Source organism: Thunnus thynnus, chromosome 5 (assembly GCF_963924715.1).
Source record: "Thunnus thynnus chromosome 5, fThuThy2.1, whole genome shotgun sequence".
In the NCBI taxonomy this organism is placed as follows: domain Eukaryota; kingdom Metazoa; phylum Chordata; class Actinopteri; order Scombriformes; family Scombridae; genus Thunnus; species Thunnus thynnus.
In genome coordinates this window covers 7,350,095-7,377,775 of record NC_089521.1, presented here as the reverse complement: position 1 = coordinate 7,377,775, position 27,681 = coordinate 7,350,095, and the positions used below count along the sequence as shown (strand labels likewise).

General features: G+C 38.1%; 1 protein-coding gene across 3 annotated transcripts; it reads left to right on the top strand.

The window, feature by feature from the left end:
- The first annotated feature begins 34 nt into the window (after positions 1 to 34).
- chka (choline kinase alpha) lies at positions 35 to 27,164 on the top strand. Of its 3 annotated transcripts, XM_067588943.1 has the most exons (13): positions 466 to 604; positions 1,525 to 1,633; positions 2,246 to 2,306; positions 3,787 to 3,840; positions 12,556 to 12,669; positions 14,047 to 14,180; positions 17,036 to 17,140; positions 18,039 to 18,097; positions 18,199 to 18,286; positions 21,248 to 21,356; positions 21,471 to 21,577; positions 21,672 to 21,753; positions 22,432 to 27,164. In XM_067588943.1, the coding sequence occupies exons 2-13, from the start codon at positions 1,617 to 1,619 to the stop codon at positions 22,489 to 22,491; spliced, it is 990 nt and encodes a 329-aa protein (XP_067445044.1). In that variant the 5' UTR covers positions 466 to 604; positions 1,525 to 1,616; the 3' UTR covers positions 22,492 to 27,164. The 3 variants fall into 3 exon arrangements, with proteins under 3 accessions (XP_067445043.1, XP_067445042.1, XP_067445044.1); XM_067588941.1 differs by lacking the exon at positions 2,246 to 2,306 and having other exon boundaries at positions 36 to 604; XM_067588942.1 differs by lacking the exons at positions 2,246 to 2,306; positions 3,787 to 3,840 and having other exon boundaries at positions 35 to 604.
- The last annotated feature ends 517 nt before the right edge of the window (positions 27,165 to 27,681 follow it).

Here is a 27,681-nt window from a genome sequence, read left to right as displayed (position 1 = left end):
GTCTGCGGGGCTGTGTCCGAGCCAACCAATCAGGAAAGAGAAGGGGCGCGGACGTGTCATGTGACCATCCTTCCCCGCCCTGCCCATAAATCGGCGCGTCCCTCGGACTTGATTCATTCTCTGAAGGTCTTGCCTTCCTGACCTCTCTAAGAAGCCTCAACGACGCTTCGCATCTTACTACTGAATAATAAAGAAAAAGAAACAACCTACATCACTTTTGTCTTTCATAAACTTACCGAGAGAAAAGAAATCTGGTATCGAATAGCCGAAATAAATCCTCCTGCGACACAAACCAGCTTAGTCATCTCTCCCGGGAGGCAGTCACCTCAGAATATTTGAGTTTTATTCCACATTTTTAAAGACCAAAAATGAAAACCAAATTCATCAACGGGGTTTCATCCTCTCCCTCCATGTCGCTGGGTCTGCTGGTGACCGAGAACGCCTTGCAGGTCCAGCCAGACACCCAGGAGGACTGCAAGGAGCTGGTCCGTCCCGACCAGCCCGACCTGGACACCCGGCGCAAGGCTTATCTGTGGTGCAGAGAGTTCCTCCATGGAGCCTGGAAAACCCTGGCGGAGGACGATTTCCACATCACCATCATAAGGTACAGTGTGTTCATCTGCTCGTGTGATGGATACAGGCCCTGCTGGTGGAAGCTAGTGTGATAATACCGTGCAGCAAAGAGTTACAGGCTAAACACGCCTTAAATATAGATTGTTGCTGTAGTATTATACATATTCGCCATAATATATTAAACAGTCTCTCCAAGCTGAGTGATGATGTCATCCTGGAGCTACTCAGTGTCTTACACTGTGGATGACGTAAGAACAGTGTGGAAAAAAGGGCCTTGGCTAATACTGCAGTGTCACAAAGAAAGCCCCATTATCTAAATACATTTCTGGAGCCTCCAGAGTCAATTGCTAAATCATTGTCAACAGACTAGCTACAAAACGGACACAAGTTAAAATCTTGATGTTTTGCTGTCACTCACTACTGAAATAAAACATTAGTAGCCTACTTTACAATGTAAATTCTTTAGCCTTTCCCTTTTAAATGTGGTGTTTTGGGACACTGGGGGGTAATTAAGATGGCAGAATTGGTCTTATTTGCTATAGCTGCTATTTCAGGTGTTGTCTGTCTAAACAGGGTTTTATTCTAATTTAAATTTCTCAGTTTATGTTTTTGAAAAACTGCCGCTTAAATATGAAATCATCTGTACAGGTTAAACAGCACAAAACAGGAAAGACAAAACAGCTGAAGCTAGAAAAACAATTTATTCAAAGGAATCATGGACATTAGTTGAGCCACTGTAGGTAAGGGGAGACTGTACATGTAGTCAAATAAGCTCTAATGTATATTATTATTATTATTATTATTATTATTGTTAAGAATTCAGGTTAAGCAAAGGTCCTCAGAAAATAACCTACAGGCAAAAAAAGAGAGAGAGAGAATACGATCCTGTCATTCCATTATGTAATATAAATATGCTGTCATATTTTCTGACTTGGACCATCTGTCTTCCAGGGGTGGTCTGAGCAACAAGCTCTTCCTGTGCAGCCTCCCTGACAGCCTGGACACTGTTGGGGACGAGCCAAGGAGCATCCTGCTGCGCCTCTATGGGGCCATCCTGCAGGTGGGAGCCACATCTCTCATCACTTCACTTTGACAAACAGCTAAAGGCTGTTGTTTTATTGTTCAGAGTTACAAGTAAGCCAAGCACTTCACAAGGATGTGTTGTCATGTCAGACAACCAGTGACCACTCATTAGTTTGTAGCTGTTAGTCTGTAATTATTCAAGTTTAGCTGCTTGTAATGAAGATGAGCACACACAGCTAACATCAGAAATTTAAACATAACACACTGATTGTCTTTTAACTAAAACTATATAAATATTTGACTTGTCTACCTTTATCACCAAAATGACTAACTGGGGTCAAAAGTGACTTTATTGTTTAAGTTGATTAGAAACCAAACAGTAAACAAACAAAAAAAGATAATAGCTGTGTGATGTGACAGTGCGACCACCAGAGGTTATTGTTGGGTGTGTGTGTGTGTGTGTGTGTGTGTGTGTGTGTGCGCGCGTCTTTAGATCATATGCTTATGTTAGTGTATGCATGCATGTGCAGTTGTGCCTTCACGTGTGTGTGTATGTGTGTGTGTGTATGTATGTGTGTGTGCGTGTTAGCCATTGTTGTACATGGTGATGTACCCCCATGGCTGTACATGCATGTGTTCTTTGCCGTAGGCTTCCCAAAGGAGCGTGCCTTGGGCACTCTTGTTCCCAGGTGAACCCACCAAAAAACACGGTACAGTATGAGATCCCTGAAATCTCAGCCTAATACAAAGACGTAACACACACTCATGTAGCACAACCCCGGCTGCCAACACCGGGAGGATACAGTATGGAGGGAAAACAAAGTGCTGAAACACCTCTCCTGTCTGTCTCTTTTCCTCTCTAAATCCCTGCCTTGTGATTCTTAATCATTAAGAAGTCAGATGAATTTTTGTACTAGTGGACAATCAGCCTGAGAGTGAATCTACATTTGCCTGAGTGCAATTTGACTTGTTGCTTCACAGTTTGCACTAAAAACAGATAGATAATGTATTTCGTTGTAGTCCCACAGTGGTTACAGTAAACACGGAGAGATAGAGGCGTTTTTATCTCCGTAAGGTGATGTGGCTGGTGTGTCCAGAGTTCATGTTACCGGCCACCCTGAGGCAGTTACATTCTGCAATATTACAAAGAATAACCAAACTTCTCCAAAGATAACTGTTGAGTCACCATCACACGTCGGAGCGGATTGATTTCACATGCAAATACTTAGTGTCAAGAGTTCAAGGACTTCAAAACATTTGCACAAGACTCCTGAAAGCAGCATATTCTAATCTTCTGCTGGCACTTCAACGTTGGAAGTGTTTGTTTTTTTTTTTTAGCACAAGCTGTTTGTTCCAGCCTGCTTCGATAAATAAAAGACAGAGCCAAAACAAAGACGCAGAGATAGTGGCTGGTCACTTGCTGCTTCCCCGGCCTTAAAATTTGTCATTTGTGGCCATTAAGTGATTAATTTTCATGTACACATTAACTGCAGGCCTGATGAGACCTGCATTAAGTATTAACTAAAGCCTGTGTAATTGCTAATGGGCATATAAGCAGTTAGCTTTTATTGCTAGGGATGTCTGAGAGAGCACTTCACCAAGGTAACTGCAGCCATCTCTGTCAGGACAGAGCTGCCTCTCAGGAATTAGTGATGTCTAATCAAAAAGCTAATATGATTAAGGAACTCAGATGTCATTGTCAGAGTGCACTGCTACTAATGATTAAACAAACCTTTACCTACGCTGGAGACAGCGTTTCTCAGCAATGAAGTTATGTGAATCACATGCTCAGTAATGAGTAAATTCACCAAATAAATGTGTATATTTTTAGCTCAGCTGAAATTAATGTAATCCGCAGTAAAATATAATACCCAACAGCAGCTCTTCAGTTGCATAATCGAAAATAGTTTTATCTCTCTCTCTTCTTCAGAGATAACACCTGCTATCTTTGCACTGTCTGACTTCTATCTCTGATCTCTTTTTCTGGCTGTTACGTTAAGCGGGTAGTCAGGGGAGCGCAGTGAATAGTCTGACCAGTCCTCTGCACTGTCATGTCCAAAAGACTTGGTGTGTGTTTGAGCTCATACTGTACTATCTGCACTGCGGGCATGGCTAAGTTTTGATGTTGACGCTCCTGGACGGCTTCACATGTATTCATGGATAGTTCTTTCCTTTTTCTTTTGTTGATAGATGTCCTGTAATAAAGGGGATTCCCGACAGTCAAACAAAGAAAATCACTTGCAAGTAAGTAACTGATGATGGTGCCACCGTACAGCATGTGTCTCTGCCCAGTGTCCATCCAGCTGTTTCAGTCAACACAATATTCACCATCTCATGTGTCAGCCCCTTCCTCACTGATGTCTGAAAATGTATTTTTTAATTCCCTAAATTCTCCTGTTATTCATATCTCTGTCGGGATGGGGTTTTATTCTCCTGATGCAGCAGTTGTTTTAGGGAAATCACAGAGATGGCTGAACCTTTGTATCCCCGTGGGTTTTTGAACTTGAGTTCAGAATTGATTTCACACCTGCCTCCCCTTACTAACCCCTCGAACGGCCTGATTGTAAAAACTGAGCAGGGAAATGCTGCAGTCATCCTACAGATTTCATTCAGCTGTGGTGGTTATTTTGGTAACATTAGCTGGAGTTGCAACAATTAGTCAATTAATCAAGTAGTTGCCAACTTTTAAATTAATCGCCAACTATTTTGATATTTAATCATTATGAGTAATTTTTTAAGCAGAAGATTTCCAAATTCTCAGATTCCAGCTTTTCAAATGTGACTATTTTGTGGTTTCCTTAGTCTTCTGTGACAGTCAACTGAATATCTTTGGGTTGTGGAGTGTTGGTTGGGACAGAACAAGACATTTAAGGATGTCCGATTGGGCTTTGAGAAACACCGATCGACACTTTTCACCATTTTCTGGACCAAATAACTAAGTGATTAATTGAAAAAATACTCAACATATTAAGCGATAATGAAAATAATCCGTAGTTGCAGCCCTAAACTTAGCTCGTTGGGCGTGAATTCAACTGCAGAGTTCAACTGAGGAAATCTTATTTGGAACACAGTATCGTTTTACAGAACATGAAACAACATGAATACAACATGTTCAGAGAGTCACAACTGGCAGCCTGAAGCACTGCCAAGCCTCATACCCACTGACCCAGAAATTCCTTTACCATACATCATGTCATGTGATCATGACATTTGACTCTCACATTATGATGGTGAATCACAACTCCCCCACCACGTGAGGTGAGATCATCAGCTAGTTAGCTATTGTCACCACTCTGGCATCTCTCCCTCAAGAATGCTGCTCGTAGAGGCAAGTTACCTTCCCTCTAATCCCAGCCTTCAGCCAGCAGTGTGGGTAATGCAGAACTGACCCCGTGTCAGTGTTTTAGGATAGGCTCACCTGGATCCCTCCTGCTAACAATGCTGTCTGGTCCGGGTAAATCCTATTTGGATTAGAGGGGATGACACCGTATTAATCCCTATGGGGATATTTCAAACGTCACAGCAGCGTATTAGGCATAGTGTGGATATACTGTGTCCGAGGAGTGGACACTTGCGGACAGTGTACATATAAAAGTTACCACTAGATGTACCTATTATTAGAAATATGTACCTATAAAAATAGACAAATGTATAACAGACAAAAACACTGTTGTCAGATAGTGGCCATAGCCTTTATTAACTTCAACTGCAAAGGAAACTAGGCCTTTATTTGGAACAGGTTTATAGCAGAGACAGGCTTTTATGTAGAGCTGAAACAAGCAGTAGATTAATTGAGTTGCAAAAAATAATTTTGATAATCGATTTATCATTTAAGTAAAATTTTTTTGAAGCAAAAATGTCAAAAAGCCAAGGGTGTCAACTTCATATAGTTCAACTGAAATCACATTTAATCATCTCTCTTTGTAGTCCAAAATAATGTCAACATGTTTTTAATGTATTGGTAGTATTTTTTTTTATTATTGAAATAAAGAAAAAAAGATTGTGTCGTAGACTTGTTTGATTGACATTACCTGACAGGCTACCAGTTTTACACCCTACGGAACAGAGACAAAATTAACAAACTGTTTTAACTGCAAGTCATGGACAGACAGTGTGTCGCCAACAGGGATTTTGAAGAACAATGACCAAACCAGCATCTAACGGGTCCAAAATGACATTTGCAGGTATGTTTATATTCTGTTGCAGCTAACTGGATCCTAGCTGCACTTTTCCTCGATGAAAGTTTGTTTGGTAGTTCGTTCAACAAGCTAAGGTGCAGGACAAGACATGTTAGATAAGAAAGAGACTTTAGCAGGAAAGCTAATATGGGTTGTTGCTCAGAGTCTGTGGCTCTTGTGTAGCAGGATGCTATCAGGCTCAGTGTGACCGTCTGCTTTGCCTATTCTATAGGAAGCCATGTTATTGCTTTATGCAAAGAGTTGATTTGCTGCATCAAAATGAAGTCTTCATCTAAGCAAATGGATGACGGAACAGTATTTCATCAAATTAATGCTAAACTAGGAGGAGCCATCATGAAACCAAAGAATTTAAAATATAAATTTCTCCCTTTTGGTTTCAGATTTTTTTCTCAAAGGAGAAAACATGTATGCTGTAGTAGACAAGAAAAGAATATCATCTGGTTCTCTTAGTCTTCGATGACAGTGAATTGAATAACATTGGTTTTTGGATTGCTGGTCATACAAAAGATATTTGAAGACTCTGACCTGTAATAAACTAAGATACCAATCTACTAATTAATTAATAACTAATAAAAAAATAATTATTGATAACTAAGTAATCATTAGTTGCCGCCCTACTTTAATTTCTTATCTGTTGTACTTTGCTACTTATTCTATTGCCAAAGCAAACGCAACAATTACTCCATGTTTGTCTCTTGTCTTGATTAATTCAGGATACTATACATTCCCACACAAATAATTCCATCCACAGAGTCGAACAAAATTCAGTTTTCATTCATTATTTCTAGTTGTTTCCACTTTGCAGTTTTTTTGGCAAAGGTTAGGTTTGGTTAATTTACCATCGGTGAAACTAAGTGCCTTCTGCACAATTGTTTCCCATTAAATCCCTTTCCTAGTAGGTTTTTATAAGTTGAAACATCTCTGAGAAGTGTTGACTTTCACTGATGGTAACTAAACTGAGCTCAAATAATTGACAAAGTAGAATCAATTGAAATTATTTTGTGAATGAAAACAGCATTTGTGTTGAAAAGCAGAGTTTGACAGGACTGTTGTGGAACTGGTGCTGTGGAAATGTACATTATACTCAAATTATCATGTAAGCTACTAAGAGATGGAGTAGTTCAGCCCTTTCTCAATGTTTTTTACCCGGCCTTTATTAGGGAATGGCCTACTCTATATATGCTATTACTGGTGAACATTCTCTTATTTGAGAATTTATGGAATAAAAATTACCTAGTGTACTAATTGTAATTTGTTTACTGTAGATAAAGAAGTACTATTGGTGATAGGTTGGTGTTGAGTAACACAGTTTGTGTTATTTAGCACCAATAGAGCTAGACCAATAAATCATCCAGGCCAATATATTGGCTAATATTAGATTATCACAAATATATGTCAGCATTTATGTTGAAATAAAACGGTTAGAAAAGTATAGAAACGCCAAAGATATGTTGTAGGTCATTTTTTAAAAGTTTGTGTTTATGTTAAAGTCATGTTGACGGATATATTGTTGTCAGACTCTTTGAACTCCCAAATATTGAGGTCAGTATCAGCCTTATAAATATATAAGAGATTTGTGGTCGGTTCGTATCTATCCCTATACAGGCTTATAAACACAGTTAACAGGACAGATAAGTATTGAGGTTAAAGCAGCAGTTGTCGGCAGGTCACAGTGCACCTGCTGCAACACCCCAAGGTCAGCTGCTAAATATCTCTGAGCAGAGTAGCAGCACTGTTATGAGACCAGTGTAACAATTACAATTCAGATATAATCAAATACTTGCAGAGAACATGGTCCCTACATCAGCTCTCAGTAAATGCGATTGTGAGGTTAAAATGATAGTACTTTTAACAGGAAGAATATTCAGATTTACTAAAGGACGTTGCTGTTTCCTGTCTGAAAAGCATGTAGTAGTAGGAGAGAGGCGCTTATTAGGAATGTTTAAATTCTTCTGTGCCTTAACACTGAGCCGGCTTGACATCTACAGTATGGCTTGTTGATAATTAACTTTTGAACGAGTGGGAGACTTGCCCAGAAGAGTGAGCCAAATCAAACAGGCTGCAAATCGACCAGTGGCCTTTTAAATAGGTCAGAGGAAATGAAATAGAGGTTGAAGGGATGGACTGCAGAGCTGTCGGACAGTCGATATGTGGCCACTGCAGTCACTGTGTGGGACACTTTGACAGCCTCTAAACAGAAAGGTGAAGGGATGAATTGTGCTCTGTTCTCATATAACAGCTTTTCTCCAACAAGAGTATTTTTTTGTGTGTAATCTGCATACATATAAGAAAAGAGAGGGTATTTATGTGTGTTTTGAGTAATTTTTGACATCATTCCAGATTAGGAAATTAGCTGTCTGACCAATTCGCTGTCCCTGCTACAACTGATACAACTATTCTCTCATCCGATTTCTCTTTATCGCTATTTCTAAATTTAAATCTGTGACCTGCACAAGAGCACAGTAAACATGGTTATCACTGGCATAAAAGTGATATCACAGCTCAGTCCTCAGAACCCACACTAAAGCGTGTTTGTAAATGTTATCACTTAAATAGAGATTATACACTAACTGAATCCCTGAGTCAATACTTTGATCTGATCTCTTACTGTCCATGTGTCACATACAGTATGTAGGTTAGAACAAGCCAAAAATAAGCTTTGAATATACAGTACATATGCAAGCTGGATGCTGCAGATCTGGGTCAGTACACGGATGCACTCACTGACTTGCTGAAATACTGTCAGAGGACTGATACATCTTATAAGCCCCACTGGAGTTTGAGTCTTTGCTCTGTGTTACACACAGACCGCCAGCTGGCCTGTTGTCTGGCAGTATGTGTGTCAAGATGATTATGGTAATGTGGATAATTCACATTGGGGATTTGAAACGGCATGTGATCAGCACTCTGCAGATAAGGCATTACATAACGGTGGGGAGTTTTCTCTGAACAAATGCTCTGGGAATGAAGCAGAATGTGCTGCACAATGTGCAGGAGGTGGATAGTTTGTTTGCTCAAGATGTGAAAGCGTTTCTAAAGTCGGCACGGTATCCCTCTGTTATTAACATTATGCTGATAGAAACATTATGCAGATGTAAGAAAAAGATAGATTGTTCTGTGCTTCAAACAATTTTGTTAAGATTAAACATTACTTGATCTAGTTGTAATCTGCTAAACAAAATGTCTAGATGTTAATGTGATCGTTGCCAATAGTCTTGGACAGATTTTTTTTAAAGCCTCTTCTTAAAAGAACACTCCATTGATTTAATATTGCACTCATATAACATTGTTGGAGTCATGATGAACAGTTTTAAAACAAAAAAGATCAAAATTGATGCAGCGTGACCAGAGATATCATCTTTTTTATTTCATGCTTTCTTCTTCTTTGGCAAAATCTGCCACCTACATTATCCACAATGCAATGCAGCTAATGTAGCCTGGAGCTGGAAGTCTCAACCAGAGATGAGTGAACCATTGCTGACTCAAGTGACATCACTTGAGGCATTTTTTTTAATCAAACTTCATGCAGCTACATCTGGAGCCACAAAAGGCTTTGTACTTTTTTCACAGATGCAGTGGTACTCTCCAACACCTGAAAACACACTTTGATCTGTAAAATCGATGGAGTTCCCGTTAGTGAGCTCAGAAATCTAATGGAATATGAAAGTGCAGGTTCTTTGCAGATAACAACAGTCACCTCACAGAAAAAAAATCTGCAAAGATTGTGACATGTAATTAATTGTTAAAGGCAAAAAAAAAAGCTTTTCAGGCAAAAATGCCCCAAAAATTCTGGTTGCAGCTTCTCAAATTTATTGATTTATAGCTTTTATATTTCTTATGCAATACTAAGCTGAATATTTTTTGGTCTACTGGTCAGACAAAACAAACAATTTTAAGATGCTACATTAGGCTTTAGGAAATTTTGATGGGTGTTTTTTTAAAACCATTTTCTGACATGTAGACTAAGCAATTACTTAATCAGTAAGGAAAATAATCTGCATATTATTCAGTAAGAAAAAAATATTGTTCTTTGCAGTCCTATTGTCAATCATTTTCTTTGAGATAGAAGAAGGAACACAAATTGCAACATTTTTCTGAGAATGATGGAAGAGACAACTTGCCTGTTTTTGGCAGCTTGTTACAAGTAGGCTGTTTGAGTACAGTCACAACAATAAAATGTTTAGCACGTTATCTCTTCAAAAAACCACCTCGGAATTCTTTATCAACCTTGTCTGGTTTCATATTTTACATCTTTGTACTCTGCATAAAAGTAATTGCTGAAAACTGAAATTGAATTTGAATTTTCAACTTCTATTTAAAGTGTTATGTATATAATTAGACACTAGCATCTTTCAAGTTCAGTTCAGAGTTCAGTGTCGAGCTTCTCTGTAAGTGGTGAGTTATGTTTTGAGAAACATGTTTGCACCATGATTCAAAGTAACATCTAGGAGGCCACTAAGCGGGCAGTATTGTTTTCTTTAAGTTGGCTTCCTGCGGGACAATCAGTGTGAAACACATTCCCTGGCTCGAGGCCCAGTGTTCAGATCCAAATCTCTGTCTCTGCAGAAATTTATCTGAAGGATTTTCACTTAATAGGTTTAACTTAACAATATGTTATACTGCTTTTTACTGCAATCATTTAGGGTCGCATTTAAATGTAAATAGATTGCAGCATGAGCCGGAAAACTCCATCTCCTATGAAAATTTTGTTGTGGCTGTACCAGTAAAAGCACCTGTAGACAGACAGGTGTAACACCTGCACACTTAATAAATAATAAACACTTACATTTATTCCGAAGCTATGTTTTGGTCGAGTGACCTTCATCAGACATTTCACATTTGCATTTACAGCAACCTGAAAGTAAATGAATTTAATGCGTAAACTGTTTTGCAAAAGCTGTTTATGAATATTTGATTAGCATTGTGACATTAGCGGAATCGTTCATATTAACTACAGCCCTTACATTTGCCACTACATGTAGACTCAGGTTATTTCAAATATTCATGATACATGAAAGTTATTTTAATGTAAAAGGTGTTTTTTGGCATGAATGAATGTTCTGAGATTCTACCACATGAAGCAATTTGAGTTTTTTTTGCGGATTAGAGTTTCATTTCCTGCTGAAAGCAGTCATTTCCTTATTGTTTGAGTTGAAACAAGAAGAACCACTTTTTCAGAAAGCCCTTTTTCTAACTGGCAAGGGTACTGAGAAAAGGAAGTCTAGTCAGTATATGAATAAAAATGTAAGAGAAAGAACTTTATTGCTAGCTAGCTAGATCCTGCTAACTAACTAGCTTCAGACTAGTATTAATTTGAATCTAGAAACTAATTAGTGATAATTTAGTCTTGCTAAGTTGCTGTGTTTAAGTTGCCATCCAGAAGAGCAGATGTAATAACTTCATTAATCTTTTATTAGTTTATTAATAGTTAAGGTTTATTTAGGTGAATCAGCTGTATACTGAGCGCTGGACCAGTTCATGTTGTGAGCCTTGCTCTGCCAACAATCCCTCTCCCCTGCTAACGACCTCCTGCCTACTTGGTTTGAAGCCCAGTCTTCTGTCCTCTCTACACAATAGAGAGAAGCTAAATGAAGTCGGTCAGAAGCCAGCACACAGCATCAGTCTTTCAGGCTCTTGAACTTGTTTGTGTTGGTATGAGAGAAGGTTCCCTGTTAACATTGGCCCCTGTTGTGCTTCAGGCTACGTGTGTTGGTGTGTGAGTTTTGTGTGTCTCTAAGATAAAGGAGGAAAGACAAGGCCGTCTTCTCTGCTTCAGCTGCTTCAACAGTGACTGGTGCTCTGAGTGGGCCAACTCTTCCTGGAAGTTTTAATCTACCTCTTGTGTTCTCCTCACTGCTCTGAAAGGCAAACCCATCTAACCCTAAACACAGAATTTCTCCTCATTTCAACTCTCCCACCCTTCTCCTCCTCCCCCTGATTTCCACTGCAGCCCCTCTCAGACATGGACTTTACCTTTTTAATGTTCTGACATTTTTTTATGTCAGATCTTTAATCCTTTTTCTGTTAAAGTTGCCCTGGCAGTTTGCCTGCTTAGATACCTTAAAAATGTATGTGACTCTCATACATTGCTATTAACACTAACACCAAATTATCTTTTCTCATGCAACTTACATATTCTTTAAGAAATGGTGCCACTGAATTTGTTTTTGTGTGTGCTACAGGGCAAAATATTTTAAAAATCCCCTGTGGAAAATTGTCAAATTACCAGCTAAGTCTTGCTGTATTTTTATTCATGTTAACTGCTTTCAAGGAAACGGTAAAAGAAGGAAGGGTCATTACATCAGAATACCAACGTTGTAATGCTCTGCTTGGTGACAGACTTTGGCGCTAGCTCTATTGAAGCCAATGGGAGATGCGTGGAGAAGCACACTAAAACACAACATATCTACGTAATATGACCTTTGAGGAAGAAACGCCTCTACCAAATGAAAGATCTTCCTTATCTTGTGACAGTTTCTCTATCCGTAAAGGTCATATCATCTTGAACATGAACCAAGCACTGTTACAGCCTCCATGTCTGAAAGGTGCCAACAGAAGAATTGTTTCCTTCACTACTCTCAACCCATCTCACTCCAACTTTCATGTTTTCAGAAACTGTGATGAGGAAAAGCTCTTTGTCTCATTTGCCATGCTGTTCCTGTTGCATTTTACAGCACTGATGGGTAGTGGTGATGGTGTGGGCACATACTTTAAATGTTTTGCTGTTAGGTTTCTTACTGTTGTGTGTGTGTGTTTTTAGGGGGCAGAGGCCATGGTACTGGAGAGTGTGATGTTTGCGATCTTGGCTGAGAGGGAGTTGGGACCTAAACTCTATGGCATTTTCCCTCAGGGCCGACTGGAGCAGTATGTTCCCGTAAGTTACCTGTTGTTGTTCATATGCACATGGGTTTGTATATATTTACTTTTGTGATCAGTTTAAAAAAGGTACACCGAATAATCGGAACACCTTAATTATGAAGGCCTTAGTTTAACCTAGTTAAGACAAGCAGACAATTCAATCAATTTTATTGAATCATTTTTTAAATTAGTTGCGGTATCGTAGTGTATGTTCTTGCTGTTTTTAGGACTCGGTATTGGCCAAAATGTGTCGACAGCACCGGATAACTGTCAAGTAACCAAATGTCTGGTCAAATATATATCTTCTTCTCTTTGATCTGACAGATGTTGATTTATTATACATTTTTGCCAATTTTATTAATTAGACAGAGCTACCTGAAAATCTATTTTCTCAGTCAGCTTCTTAAAATGAACAACAAGGTCCTATAAGAACATAAAATTTTCTGCATGAGTAAGAACAGTTTTGGTTATTTCACATGAGAGAATGTCATGCATTTCTGTCCACCAATCACAGTTCAGCAATATTTTAATCAAAATGTCGTGGGGGGTTTTTTGCTTATGGTGTCAGTCAAATCAAACCTGATAGTGCAGCATAGCTGAGTTTTTTGAGTGTTCAGTTTTTAATAAATAATGTCCTGAATAGTAAATGTGTAGAGAAAAAACATGATGTGAAACCAAAATATGTGGGGCTTTAAGATGTGAGCTCTTTTGTTTAACGAAAAAAAAGTTTTTTAGAAATACGCGTTTATATTTCTCAAAATAAGCCGTCAAAAAAGTATTAGTAAAATTATTTGTATTTAGGGTTAGGATTTGAATTAGGCATGGAGAAGCATTGGTTAAAATTTAGCACTGACAGCCTGGGAAAGAATGATATAATATAGTGTGTGTGTGAGGTGTACTATTCAATGGTGCATTATTGATCAATGTTCAGAAAGAACTAATAAACCATAAAACATCTGCTCTTCAGTATCTAAACAGGACTGTGTTAAACAATTAATTTTACATATGGAAGAAAGTAATGACTTCTACCATTGAACTGACCAGCCATAAGTCATTCAAGACATTCATGTTCTTTAAACATGGATGTACAGCAAGAACAAAAAGCTGATTGGACTTTGACTGATTGAACTTAAATACCGGGACTTCCCGGAGGATTTCATAACGTCAGTAAACTGTACATAACCGATTCATGTTTGCCGACCCAGCTGGGTTCAACAATGTTGGTGACTCAAGATTTCTCAGGATTTTGATGTGGATTCATTTCAGGGTAAATTGTGAATGTGTATTTTTCTTTGCTACGGCATATTGTGATTTGGGCTACTAAGACACTTATAGTATTCATAAAAAATAATGGTTATGAATAAAATAACCAGTTACAATATCCTGTTAACAGAGCCGTAAACTGGACACCTGTGAGTTAAGTGACCCCAGTATCTCAGCGGAGGTTGCAGAGAAGATGGCCAAGTTTCATGCAATGAGGATGCCTTTCAACAAGGAACCCAAGTGGCTGTTTGGAACCATGGACAAGTAAGTCAAGAAAATCTCATTGTCTTGACCTGCCCCATCTAATGTACTGTCTCATTTTTAGTGATATTCCCAAGATCATTCTGTCTCCTCTCTGGCTAATACCAGCGAGAGAAGAAGATTAAACACTGTGCCAGTATCAAGTTTCTGAATCGGAAGATAACACATGATGTCACTGATTACTTATTGACAAGTAATGAGTTGGCGGTCAGGTTATCATGATACACTTCCGTTTGAATTGCTTTCAAATGTTATTGTCGGATGTTTATAAGGATTACGTTGCACAATGTTTGTCAGCATGTGGTGATAAAGTCCATGGTCCTGTTCCACTTTTCTTTACCGTAAGGGCGTAAATACTTGTTTATCACCACCTGGATTATGTTTCACAAACATGACTCATTTGTCCAGCCGTGTGACTGACGTGTTCATTTTGTAAAGGCTGATGACAGAAAAGAAACGTAGAAAGGGCTACTGTGTAATAATTTATTAAAGTGAAAATTCACATGCTGCTTTAGCCATTTCATAGAGGTGACTGACCTTTTTTTAGACATGTCAGAGAAGCTAGAACACAGTTTTGGGTGTGTTAAACTCCTCAACTGATTGTGAAGCACAGATGCTAGAGTCCTTAAGCTCCATGTGAAGTTTAGTGGGCAAACAGCAAGTGGACTCAGGCTGTCAGATGATTTTATCTTTGCTAAGTGACATTCAATTCAAAAGAGAAATGACTACTTTTATGACATACAGGATTTTCTTTTTCTCTTAGATCATCATTGTTTAGAATGATCGGTGCTGGTAATCAGGACTGAACAAAATTTAAAAAGCACTTCAAAAAGTTACGCAATATAATGTGCACAGTTACAAGAAATTATCTAATTTAACCAGATATATTAACCTTTAAATGTGTAGTTTCATTTAAAACAAGAAAGAATCAAAGAAGCATCACCCTTAATACTAAATTATTTAAAATAGCAGATGTATTTGTTTTTTCATAAATTGCTATTTAATGCAGTTTTTATTACCTTCTTCACTCACTTTAAAGTTAGTTGAAAACCCACACAAAATGCATGCTAGCTTAATTCATCTTGTATGCTATACCAGTCCAAACCTGAATTTGTATCGCTTTCAGTTTGAACACACATTCACTTTTAATGTGTGAAAGTGAAGCAAACTTTGCCTAAAATGACTAGTGCAAATTTGACTATTGGAGTGTTTTTGCTGTCTGTGTTTAGTCATCCCAAACAACCAACAAACATACTGTACAGATGTTAGCTGTAGCTAGCTAGCAACAACACTATGTGCCTGTGCTGGTTTGTGTTGCACTTTAGCCTCTGACTGATTCAGAACTTACCAGAGACTCCAGTTCTCCCTGCTATTTTCCTCCAATTTCTCTTGTTTTCTTCTTATCTCTGTATGTAGCCAAAATGTAATTAAACCAGTATAAATTATGCTAATGACTTTTTTCAAACTGTTTTAGCACTACACTAACAAATAGAACTAAGCTAGTTTTCATTCTCTCTCAAATGGTATGTGTTTAAACAGTGTAATGTGTTAATTTGCATTATTATATTGCATCCTGTATAATGTGTACTGCAGTAAGGATATATGGTTCAGGCCTGCTGGTTTTCATATACATCACACCATTTGTCATATACCTTCTGAGCGATGAGATATCTGAGAAACACTTGTCATAAGCTTGTGAGTGATGATGCGGCTACACAGAGCCCGATTCAGATTGAAGAGATGTCTTTAGTAAAGACATCACAGTCTTAGATATTGTTAGAGTTAAATGGAACCAATTTTCTACAAATCTCACTTCTGACTATATGGTCATATCTCTGTGTTGTTATCATAAAAATAGATATGGAGTGATAGTGGCGGTAATGATGAGAACATCAAAGCTACTACTATTGCTACTCATTTGTGTTAATCAATAACCAGCCAATCTCCTGAAGAAATATTATGGGAATTTTCGGCCGTTCTTGAGAAAAAAAGAGAACATGTGAATATTTTTTCTGACTTACCACTTTATCTGACAAACCGCATTCAGATCTCTGTTCCTCTTCTCTGCACCTGCATACACACTCTGTACACACAGACACACACTCACACACACAGAACTACTACTACTGCCTTATTCTAGGACTACTGCATCTGCTACTACAGCCTCCACTTTTTTTGAGTCTTCTACTACAACACTACTGCTATTACTACTACCACTACTTTTATAACTACAGTAATTACTACCACTGTAACTAATATTTGATTATAATTAAATTAACCTTTTTTATTTTTACAATAATTTTTACAACACTTTATGTCCAGCTTTCATAAGAAGTATTTAAACATCGAATAAATGCTTTATAATGCACTATAATATGGTTGTAAACAGATATTTTAAGTGTTTAGTGTCTCCTATGAAGATGCATTTTATACTATTACAACTCTGTTTTGCTAAATTTTCATTTATAATATGCTTATACAGTATATCAGTTTGCAAATACATTATGGTATGTTATAGACCATTTATTAACTGTTTGTGTACTGCTTAGGAATGCTAAATAAGGGGACTTGAAATAATGTATTACCTCATTGGTTCACACACTACTGTAATCTGATATTTATTGTAATTGTATTAGTAGAAGAGGAAATTAATATGCAGTAGTTCCAGTAAGACCATTAATAACCTCTGATCCTCTATTTTGCTTGTCAAGATGAGGCATCATGCCTATCAGTGAGTCAGGATGATGTTTCTCTCACATGATCCTGACTTCATCGTGTATCACACTACTTTGTCAGATCAAAGACAAATATCTGTGAGGGAAATGGTGGAGTAACTGTGAGTTTGTAACTCTCACTAGATACCTGAGCCAAGTCATGAGGCTCAATTTCACCAGAGAGTCCCACCTGCGTCGCTTCAACCGCCTCCTCAGCTACAACCTGCCACAGGAGATGGATATGCTCAAGTATGTTCCTGTACACACACACACACACACACCAGCACAGAGTTGATATGCACACAACACATACATGTGTTTCCAGCTGTGGTGTTATGCAACAGAATGTACAGAATGTGTAGGTCCTATGATGGTGTTTACAGCAGAAAAACCTCAGATTAACCTTTGAGTAATAACTTTTGATAGAACACAGCAAACTGGAACACTGGACACTGTCTCATTAATATTACAAAGTGCTGACTGGCTCATGTTTTAAATAGTGACTGTAGAGATAAAGAGCAAGTGCAATAAAGCACTGATATGTTACGATAAAATTCATGTCAGTCCTTTTTCCAAAACTGGGATTCAGCCCAGAACGTGATGTTGAAAAGCAGAAATATCAACACCTGGATAATTACATGTTGTTATTCTGAGCACCAACCTGTCAACCTTCAATGTACTGTATATATTATGGTGATTCTAATCATGTATAACAGTATAACATGCAAACCTTGTTGGAGGTTGGCTTCTACTCTGAACGTTAACCAAACTGCCAGGTAAATGGATCAAACCACTTATTTGTTCCAGCAGCTCTGTGGATTTAAGCCGTTAATCCAGAGTCAAAGGAACCACCATCTGTTGTCTCTAAAGGACTTTTTCTCACATTCCAGGATTTAAAAAAAAAAAGAAAAAAGTGGCAGCTTAAGTTTTTATTCCTGGTCTGAAGTCAGTTGCAAGCTGTATAATAAAGTGCAAAACAGAGATGAAGCCTCCTTGGTGATATCCATATTATTTTGTCCCAGCATAGGGATCACTGTAGTCAGCATGTAAAAATGCACACAGTTTATCTTGAACTAAAATCTCTTGTCCAGAACATATTAAACACAGCAGATTGATCATTTTCTAACCTCTTTTTCTATATGTTCAGGTCTCTGCTGGAGTCCACACACTCCCCTGTGGTGTTCTGCCACAACGACTGCCAGGAAGGTAAAAACATACAGACGCCAACATCCTCTTACTGTAGGCTGGACACTTGCTTGTCTCTTTAGTGATTTAGAAAAAATAACATTTGTGTGTGTTGCTTTCAGGGAACATCCTGCTTCTGAAGGGCCGCCAGAGCTCAGACAAACAGAAGCTGATGCTCATTGACTTTGAGTACAGCAGCTACAACTACAGGTATGTTAGCAGCTACAAATTTCACCTGCAGCAGTGTTGGTTTAAAAGATAAATCTGGTGATATTCTTCATTTTTCTTAAATGCCAATAAATCACATGTGCAGACCCAAACAAACCATGAATTTGAATGAAAGTGTCTGTGTTTTCATAGCCTGATATATCTTGTTCCTCTGTGCTGTAGAGCTTCATTGTTGTTTAAAAACTCTTAAAATCATGTCAGTGAGCCACACCGCTGCATTGGGTAACATGTTCTTTCATAACCATGAACACACACACACATACCGTAGTTTATCCCACAAACACTGTCCTGCTGCTGAAAATAGTCACCAACAAACACGCCATTTCCTCTTGTTTGAATAATGGTTGCTAAAAACTACAGTGCCCAGCTGTTTAGGGAAATTACTTATATTTAAAATGAAATATTTTTAAAGATGTAAAAAACAAAAACATTAATGTATCAAAAACTGTAGAATAATATTAGCTTTATCCTTTAAGACATAGCTTTTATAAACAAATAACCATCTTTCTTGACTTCCTTTATCTAATTTTTAAAGCTAAAATGTTGTTTTTAGAGGTATCATACCGTGCCATTATATACCGTAGAGGCATGTCAACACTGAATTTGTACCACTACGATTTTCTTTCTAAATTTTAAACTGCAAACTGTATTCTGTACCCCAGTGGTGAAAGTCAGAGAACAAGCAGCTAATGGGAAATGGAAGAATTGGAGAAAATCTGGCCTGTGAGGAATGTATTTTGCTGAGTTAACCTTCACATCATAACACAGAGAAATGAAACTAGATGACGAAAGGAAGGAAGTTCACAGCTAAACTGATTGTTTTTCCCCAAAGATTTCCTTTTGGCCCTGAGCTCCTTCCAAAATGATTTTTGAAAATACAGTGCGAGCTGTCATCAGACAACTGTAACTGTGAGACTACATTTTTGTGCAGTATGTTAGTAAATTCTAGGGAAATTTTTAGTGCTGTCAGGATTTCCCGTCTGGTTTGCACTTCTTCTTTTTGAAATATAAAGTCTAGCTCAGCTAACAGTGTTTGAACTCTGACACCTTCACAAGTGAGTTTAATAAATAAAGTAAAATTGATCCACCATATAACCTAATCCAAATGCCCTGTGCAGACTGCCAGGCATTGCTGATGTTGGGGGTTTAAATCTCCTTCAGCTGCCTCTGCTGCGTCACCGTCCTTCATCCCCCTGCCAGTTCTTTTCCTACCAACAAACCTTGGCTGTGCACCCAAAATTGAGGGGTGGGGTAGGTGAAGAGTGAAAGAGAAAAAGAGAAAGAGAGAGATAACCTAGATATTGACCAAGTAAGAAAGCAAAATCAGAGGGAAAACTAGAGGAAAAGGAATGCTGCCTGGCTTTTATCTGTCTTCCATCAATATTTCATAATGCATGGCCACCTCCCTCTGTTAAAATATTCACTGCAGCTGTTATGTAACTAGAGTTTGGCAGGCCATTGAGAACACGCAGGATGGAGGCCATGGAAAGACCTGTCAGTGTTACAAATGGAAATGATGGTGCAATAGATTTCCCGTACAGTGGTGCGCATAGAACTGGGAATAGACTGGGAATACAATGATATCATTGTACATAAGAGGATCACTTATTTTCTGCACCTTTTAGTGGCTTGAAATGTGTTTGTATCTGTGTGTGTGTGAATTCCTGAGTGGCTCAATTATGGGAAACAGCATAGATCACACTGGCCTTGATGCCCTCAGACAAAGCTCTCTCTCTTTCTCTCTCACACAGACACACTAACACACACATACTCCCACCCCCTGCAGCTCCTTTCAGCGTGGCCCCTTTAAGTCTCCTCATATGTTTCACAGCAAACACGTGACCCTCTGTACACAAGTGACCCACTGCACACACATGCCTAACATGTGAGCACATGTACCATCATGTATGTACAGGAAGAACACGCCCACAAACGGACACACAGACAAGTACCCTCTGGATTCTTTTTTCTCATTGACCGACATGAGCCAGATGTGAAAACAGAAGTAGATTAGTCCCAGAGAGCAGTGGGAGGCTTTGTGTTGGAAATGTTCCCTGGCTCCTGATAGCAATGTTGGAATCAACATGTTGATTTAGGGCATGACTATATGCACCGTAGTGTATTTGCTCCGAGAATCAAATTCTCAAATAGAGGCCTTTATTTATCTGAAGATTTACCTGATGGCCTTTATTTGATACTAGCTTTTATTAGAAGAAGACCTTTATTTATCATTTTCTGCTTTATGAATATATTTTCACATACATTTTAGCTATGCCAGCATTGTGGCTCTAGGGATGGCACTGTCAGTCAGTCAGCCAGGCCACCACTTTGGTCCAGGCAGAAATATCTCAACAACTATAAGATGGATTGCCATGAAATTTTATACATTTAATACATACAGACATTCATGGTGCCCAGAGGTTGAATCCTATTGAATTAAGTGATCATGACTTTTCATCTAGCACCACCAGGAGGTCAAAATTTTAATGTATCCAGTGAAATATCCTTTCATCTACAAGATAGGTCAGCACAAAATTTTGTACATATTCATGGTTCCCAGAGGATGAAATCGAATCACTTTGGTGGACCCCTGACTTTTATGGCCAACAGCAGCCAAAATTTGAGTTCATCCAATGCTTTGTTTTGTGACCAAATACCTGCAAAATGAATGACGTTCCCATCAGCCTCAGGTGATACAATAACCTGTGTTTTTGCAGGAAAGATACTCAAACAAAGGCAGGGCTAACTGAAACGAAAATCAAAATACCGAAATACCGATGCATCATTATTTCTGTTTTGGGAGCTAAAACAGTGGTACAGGATGTAGAAACTAACTCTTCCCAACTGTCAAGACACACTGAGTTATTTAATACAACGATATTTTCATCCATCATCTCTAATTGTTCTTCTGTCATTGTGTCTGTCCATCTGTTAACCTTGCAGGGGATTTGACATTGGTAACCATTTTTGTGAATGGATGTATGACTACAACTGTGACGAGTTTCCTTTCTTCAAAGTTAACGCTCAGGCCTACCCCTCAAAGGCCCAGCAGGTGTGTATGATATTGGTGACTTACTTCGTCTTCTGACTCAATTTGATATTTTTTGCTTCTTTGGCTTAATTTATTGACTGCTGACTTTTGCAAACTTGTGGTGTCTCCGTACAGCTCCACTTCATTGAAAACTATCTGCGTGAGTCTGACCAAGGGTTTGACAACCTGAGTGAGGAGGACCAAATGAAACTGAAGGAGGAGCTGTATGTGGAGGTCAACAGGTGAGCTCAGATGTAGGACTCAGTGTCAGGTGACATAATACAATAGAAAAGTAAACAAAGTACAAACCGTGTGTCCATGTGATTTTGACTGTAGGTTCTCTCTGGCATCCCACTTCTTTTGGGGCTTGTGGTCCATCATCCAGGCCCGGCTCTCCACCATCAAGTTTGGATACCTGGTGAGTCTTACATTTAATTACTTTTATGCTTGTTGAGGTAGTTAAAGTCAGTTAATATGAGAGGTGGTGAGGTCAGGCTGCCATGTCAACCTGACAAGATATCACAGAGACAGACTGAGGAAGGTTGTCTCTGTCACAACTCTCTAGGTGATACAGTTCACCCCTTTTGCATTATGCTCCAAGTTGGGTAATATTGAAAACTCATTTGGACTCCTGGATATTAGTAATGTTACATCCTTTGAGGGATGTTCACCTGTTGTCTTTATTTAGCATTTAATTAGCATAGTTTACATTTCCACAGCATCATTATCCAACGGTCTGGTCTGTTTTCATTCACAAATGTTTTCCAAATGCTTCTACTTGGCTGTTTTTTCAGTCGCTGTTAAGTTACCATCATAACACTTGACACTTCCTTCACTGATGTTTCACATTAATATCTTTTTTGTGACTCAAAGGGCATAATCCCTCTCAATATTGATAAACTTTTACTGTGAAAGGTCGCTAGGAAATGTTGAATTTCATTAATGGTAGCTTAATAGTGATTGAAAAGGCAGCTAGGTAGAAGCCATTTGATATAATTAGTGAATGAAAACAGGATTTCTGTTAAAAAGAGAAACTCACAGCAGCGGTGTGGTGAGTATTCAGGTATAAATGAATGTTTACTTGACTGTGTTCTAGGAGTACGCCTTGGCCAGATTTGATGCCTACTTCCAGCAGAAGAAGATCTGGGCTGTCTAATGGAATGAGATGATTGGATGGATTGACAACATGTTCAGCCAAACGGCAGGAGGAGGACATACTGGCTGATAAAGATTCCACATGCTTTACTTACACTCCCTGCCTTGAGAGTATTTGCTGGCTAGTGTTGGTGATGCGTTGACCAAAGCCTAGACTTGATCACATGGCTAGGTGCTTAAAGTACACCCCTAAATCCATTGCAGCTCAAAATTTACACCGCGTAACTCCCTGAGAGCCAAAAAAAAGACAAAACGTCGACTTGTACTAACCTTCATCACTGGTGAGAACTGCTCTCTGCTTCTGCCTTGTTTGAACCATACCACTAACATGAGGGTTACGTTTTGAGCAGGAGAAAGGTGGATTTCGGTTACAGCTGGGTTGGAAATGTTAACATTGCATCAATGTATATGTATTGATCATTCCTTTATGGAAATGCTCTGTGGGAAAGAACCAAAATGTGAACTTCTCTTGGTAGGTTCCTGCTTACTTAAGCAGCCAGTTGCTAACTATGTATATTATATATAGATCTCAATGTGCCAGTAACCTGGTCCTATCTGTTACTGATGGGCTGGCTTATTGGCTGGTGGAATCATGACTTGATCAACAGGTCAGATTGATGTCTACACCTCTAGATATTACACACTTGGTATTTGTTCTATTTTCTTTTTTAAACGGCTGTATTTGATATTTTCTTTAGGCCAGGGCATCAGATAATGTTGTATTTCCATGTATGTGAACAGTTGAGGTTCTTTTTTCTGTGTTAAACTCCACCAAATCAAAATCAAAGTAATCAAACTTCAGGTATTTCCTTTACAATTAGGTCTGGTTTTGCCTGTCTACCTAGCTAAAAACGCCATTACACCGACGAGCTTTTCTTAAGCGTGTTAAATCTATACTGACAGAGATGTGGTAGATTTATGGTATTAATATGGATCACTGGGACAGTAAATCTCCATCTCAGTATAGTTTACATATTGGCTATTTACATCTGCGTTGTGTGATTTTTGCTAAAAAGACTTTCCAGTTATGCTTTATGAAACTGAGGAATTGTTGCTAAATTCTCTATTTGTAACTAGGGAGCTACAGTAAATGACCATAATTAAGCATTGAAGAAAACTTCACACAGTACACTGTGGTTCCTTATAGTGGTTATGGATTCTTTGATGACATCACTGTTTTTCTGGCACAAGTGCCTCCTGCCAAGTTGCCTCATCATGGTATCCATAATCCAAAATAACAACAGAGGCAGGCAGACCATACTGCACAGCTGAATTTTGCACAGATTACTTCAAATAAGTTGCAACTGCAGCTGTGTAGCAACTCTGTTAAAGGGGCATTTGGTAAAATGTTGCTTTAACCATATCTATCAGTGACCAAGACCACTCTTTGTTACTGAGAGCTGAGTCATTGGTGTTAATCACCTCAACCCCTGACACACATTGGCTCATATAATGGTCATTGTCTTCCCTAGTGGGATAAAAGTCTTACTTAATGCACATTTAACAAAGGAATTCAGTACTGGGATAGAGAAACACTGTGCCCTGTGTGCATCAGGCTTACCTCATTGGTTCTGCTTTCAGACTTTCTCATATGCAGATGGATAATTGTTCAAAATTGTTTAAAATGAGCAATGGTGAGAGTGAGAACTGTGACTAATTTGTCCGGCTCATCCAAACATCCTGAGACCAGCTCAATTCTACCTCACCACGGCAAGTTATTACATGTGCGCCAAACTCTCAAGAACTGTACTATTACACCTAGATACACAAATTTATCATCTGCTGCTAGGACAGCCTTCATTTTGCCTTTAAATGAGACATAGATATGTTGAATTTTAGTTTATTTTCCTTGCCTGGCACTTCTCACATTTGGTGAAAAACAGCTTTTTGGTGTTGTTAGCATTTCTCTTTTCACTCTAATTGGTACCAGTGACCATGAGCTAACGTTGATCAGCTTGCCACTACAGTAGTAGTGCCTATTAGACTTGATTCGAAATGCTAACAATGGCAGCAAAGCTTTCCATGATAGACATCAATTGTCTACACTTTTTTCACATTTTCAATATTGGGAGGGTATAGTACCCGGTGGAGAACAATCAGACTAAAATTGACCTTTCGCTAAGCCCCACCCCATTAGTTACTGTTACTACACCTACAACATCAGCTTTCCATTCTCACACACATATGCAGTTTATAATAACAAGGCAGATTTACAACTCAAAATTCTTTGCAATTTTTGAAATAATGGGTTCTTGATATCAGCCAGAGATAAACAAAAATAGGCTTCTCATTTCTAGCCAGTGACTGTCGATTTTAAAGATGGTAATGACTGTCGCTGTAGCTAGCTAATTAAGCTATCCTTAGCTAGTTTGCTGAATGCTGAACGCTGTGTCAGGCTGACTTTTTAATGTTTCCAGTGAACTTGTTTTAACATGATAATTCCATAGAAGAGGTCTTAAATATACACTTGATGGCTACATACATAATATGCTAAAAGTCTGAGGCTAAAGCTACATGTCCCAGGCAAAAGTCAGCATCTCCACCAGTTGATGATAAGACATGGAAATATAGGAGAAGCATTGTTTGCATATTGCAGTGTACAGCTAGCTAATATACTTGTTTTTTCAACCAGTATGTTTTAACATTTAAAGAGAAAAAGCTTTTATAATGAGGACCAACTAATGTGTTTGGAAAATGTAACCCTACAGTATGGCTGTGTCCAAAATCACTCCCTATTTACTATGTAGTGCACTACATTTACCCTCTGCCATTTTATTTGCTAATATTAGCCTAAATTCTGATAGCATCCAGAACAGGTTTCCATACAGTGGGAGTCATGAATGGGGCTTTTGTTATGGAACCTGTAATCCCATAAAGTAATGTAGTTACCAAATAATATGTTCCTATGCTTTAGAAGTAACACTCAGTGAGTCTTGTCAGTTAGGTAGTACGCTTGTGCACCAGACAAGCTTATGATTGCAGCTAACGTTACACAATGCATTCCTTATGCTTTTGTTTTTGTTTTTTGGAAAGGCTAAAAAAAATAATACACCACCCTCTATATTTTTTAAATGCTGAGCATTGCTGACAGCCCCATGCACATCACTTGGACATGATGAAATCCAAAGTTTGACAAACCTGCTGGTCTTAGTTACAATTGGTTACTAAGCTATGATTAGACAATGGGGGTTTAGCGAATGGTCAATTCAAAAGGTCAATCTAAATTGTCTCCTTCACCAAAGATATTGGTCAACATCTGGTTTACTTATCATACAATACTGGTTAGAAACACTTAATTTGACCCTTATTTGCCATAAAATGTATGATTCATTGTTGAAATGCTGTGAAAAGATACATTAATAACTGCAGCTGTGTGACTGTGCTGCTACAGATGAAAGCTTTGCAATCACCTCAAAAGTTGACATGCATATTCATGTTTATTCAAGTTTGGTTGTAGCACATTTATACAGCAGGGTAGATTCCCTGTTTACCTGTGAGCCACTGGGATTTAGTGTGGAAACCACCAAAATGACTGTGATTTTCTTAAGTGTACAGTAGGCATTAGCTCATACTTCTTGTGAGAATGGCTACACAGTCATCTACAGTGTACACGAACAGAACGAACTGACCTGGATCATAAAACTCATCTGATCACTGCACCAGTCACCTGGTGATACTGGAACCATCCAGAGGTGTTTGAATGTCTACTGTGGCACTTTTAATCTAAGGACCGAAAAAACAATATGTACTTGAGTATTTTCATGTTTAATCATTTGGGGTCTGTTGAACTATGACTCATTTAAGTTCTTGAAATGTTAGTTTTATTTTACATGCAAGTGTATTTTGTATATTTCAATGTTATATTTCATTTGGAATGTGCTTAATGTATAGTTTAATCTTTATTTTGAGATGCAATGAAATGAGGGATGGATCAGCAGAATGTCTAGTGGATTGGACTGGACAATTATAAAAATTTAGTGTTAATGGTACATCCTTTATGAGGCAATAGTCTTTATTTTAGTACCTGTTCTTTTCACAAGGGCAATTTTTTTTCTTCTTTCTACCTAACCTGACTTTGTTTTTTCTTATTCCGAAAGTTGTTTTTCATTTTTTAAATATATCTTTTGCCCATACCTTTCTCTATACGCTATGTCCAACTCAATTCTCTTGTCCGTTGCCATTGTTTTTATTTGTTACAGAAAAAATGGACACCATGATCTGTACCTGCTGTACATTCCATACTTGTTACTCCAATATCATGTACACTCTGGACCAAAAGAACTACCAGTTTGATCCAATTGGTTATTTCAGTAAAAATGTAATTTGTCCCCAGTCAAGAACAAAGAAACACCCTCACTTCTGTTAACACTTGTTATGTAATACATGTAATATTCACTAACAAAAATATAGAGGGTCATGCTATAAATTATCTAAATATAAAGAATGGCAAACTTGTATCTTTGTCATTCTAAATATTCTTGAGAATGTACATTGTGTTAATGTATTCCACTTATTTTTGTGAAAAAGAAAACACATGCTCTGTGACAGTATGTACTCATTAATACATACTTTGTCATATAAAATGGTTTTGGGTGAACTGCTGCAGCATAGAAATGACTTTGGCTGTAAATTTACGTTTCTGCTTTGCACAAATAAAAGTTAAAGAGAAAACAACTTGTTTCTTTTCAATATCATATACACTCACAGCTCCATGGACGCATACGCGTGGTTAATATGAACATAGTGAACATGGTAATTCTGTAGTAATTATAGAGAAAATAGACATTTTCAATTAATTAATTAAAATTAATTACTAGCATAATTTAAAGACAGGTCAGCCAAACATGCAAACATATTTGTCTACAAACAAGCATACAATTCAACATCTATGGTAAATTCAGATTGCAATAGTAAATTAATAATGAATTAATATTTAACTTAGTTTGAATTGAGCTTTTTTACATTCCTAGTTTACTTAAACTAGTACTATATTACATAGTTAATTCCAGGAAACATCCAAGAAAATTATTATGGAATTACAGACCTGTTGAATAAAGTATTATTTAAATGATTTATTTTCCAATTATGTTTTCCACTTTGTTGGGTCTTAAAGGTACATTGAATCTGTATGTATAGCATTTCCAGCAGCACTTGAAACGGGTCATCTGTTAAAAGGGGGAAATGGTTCAGC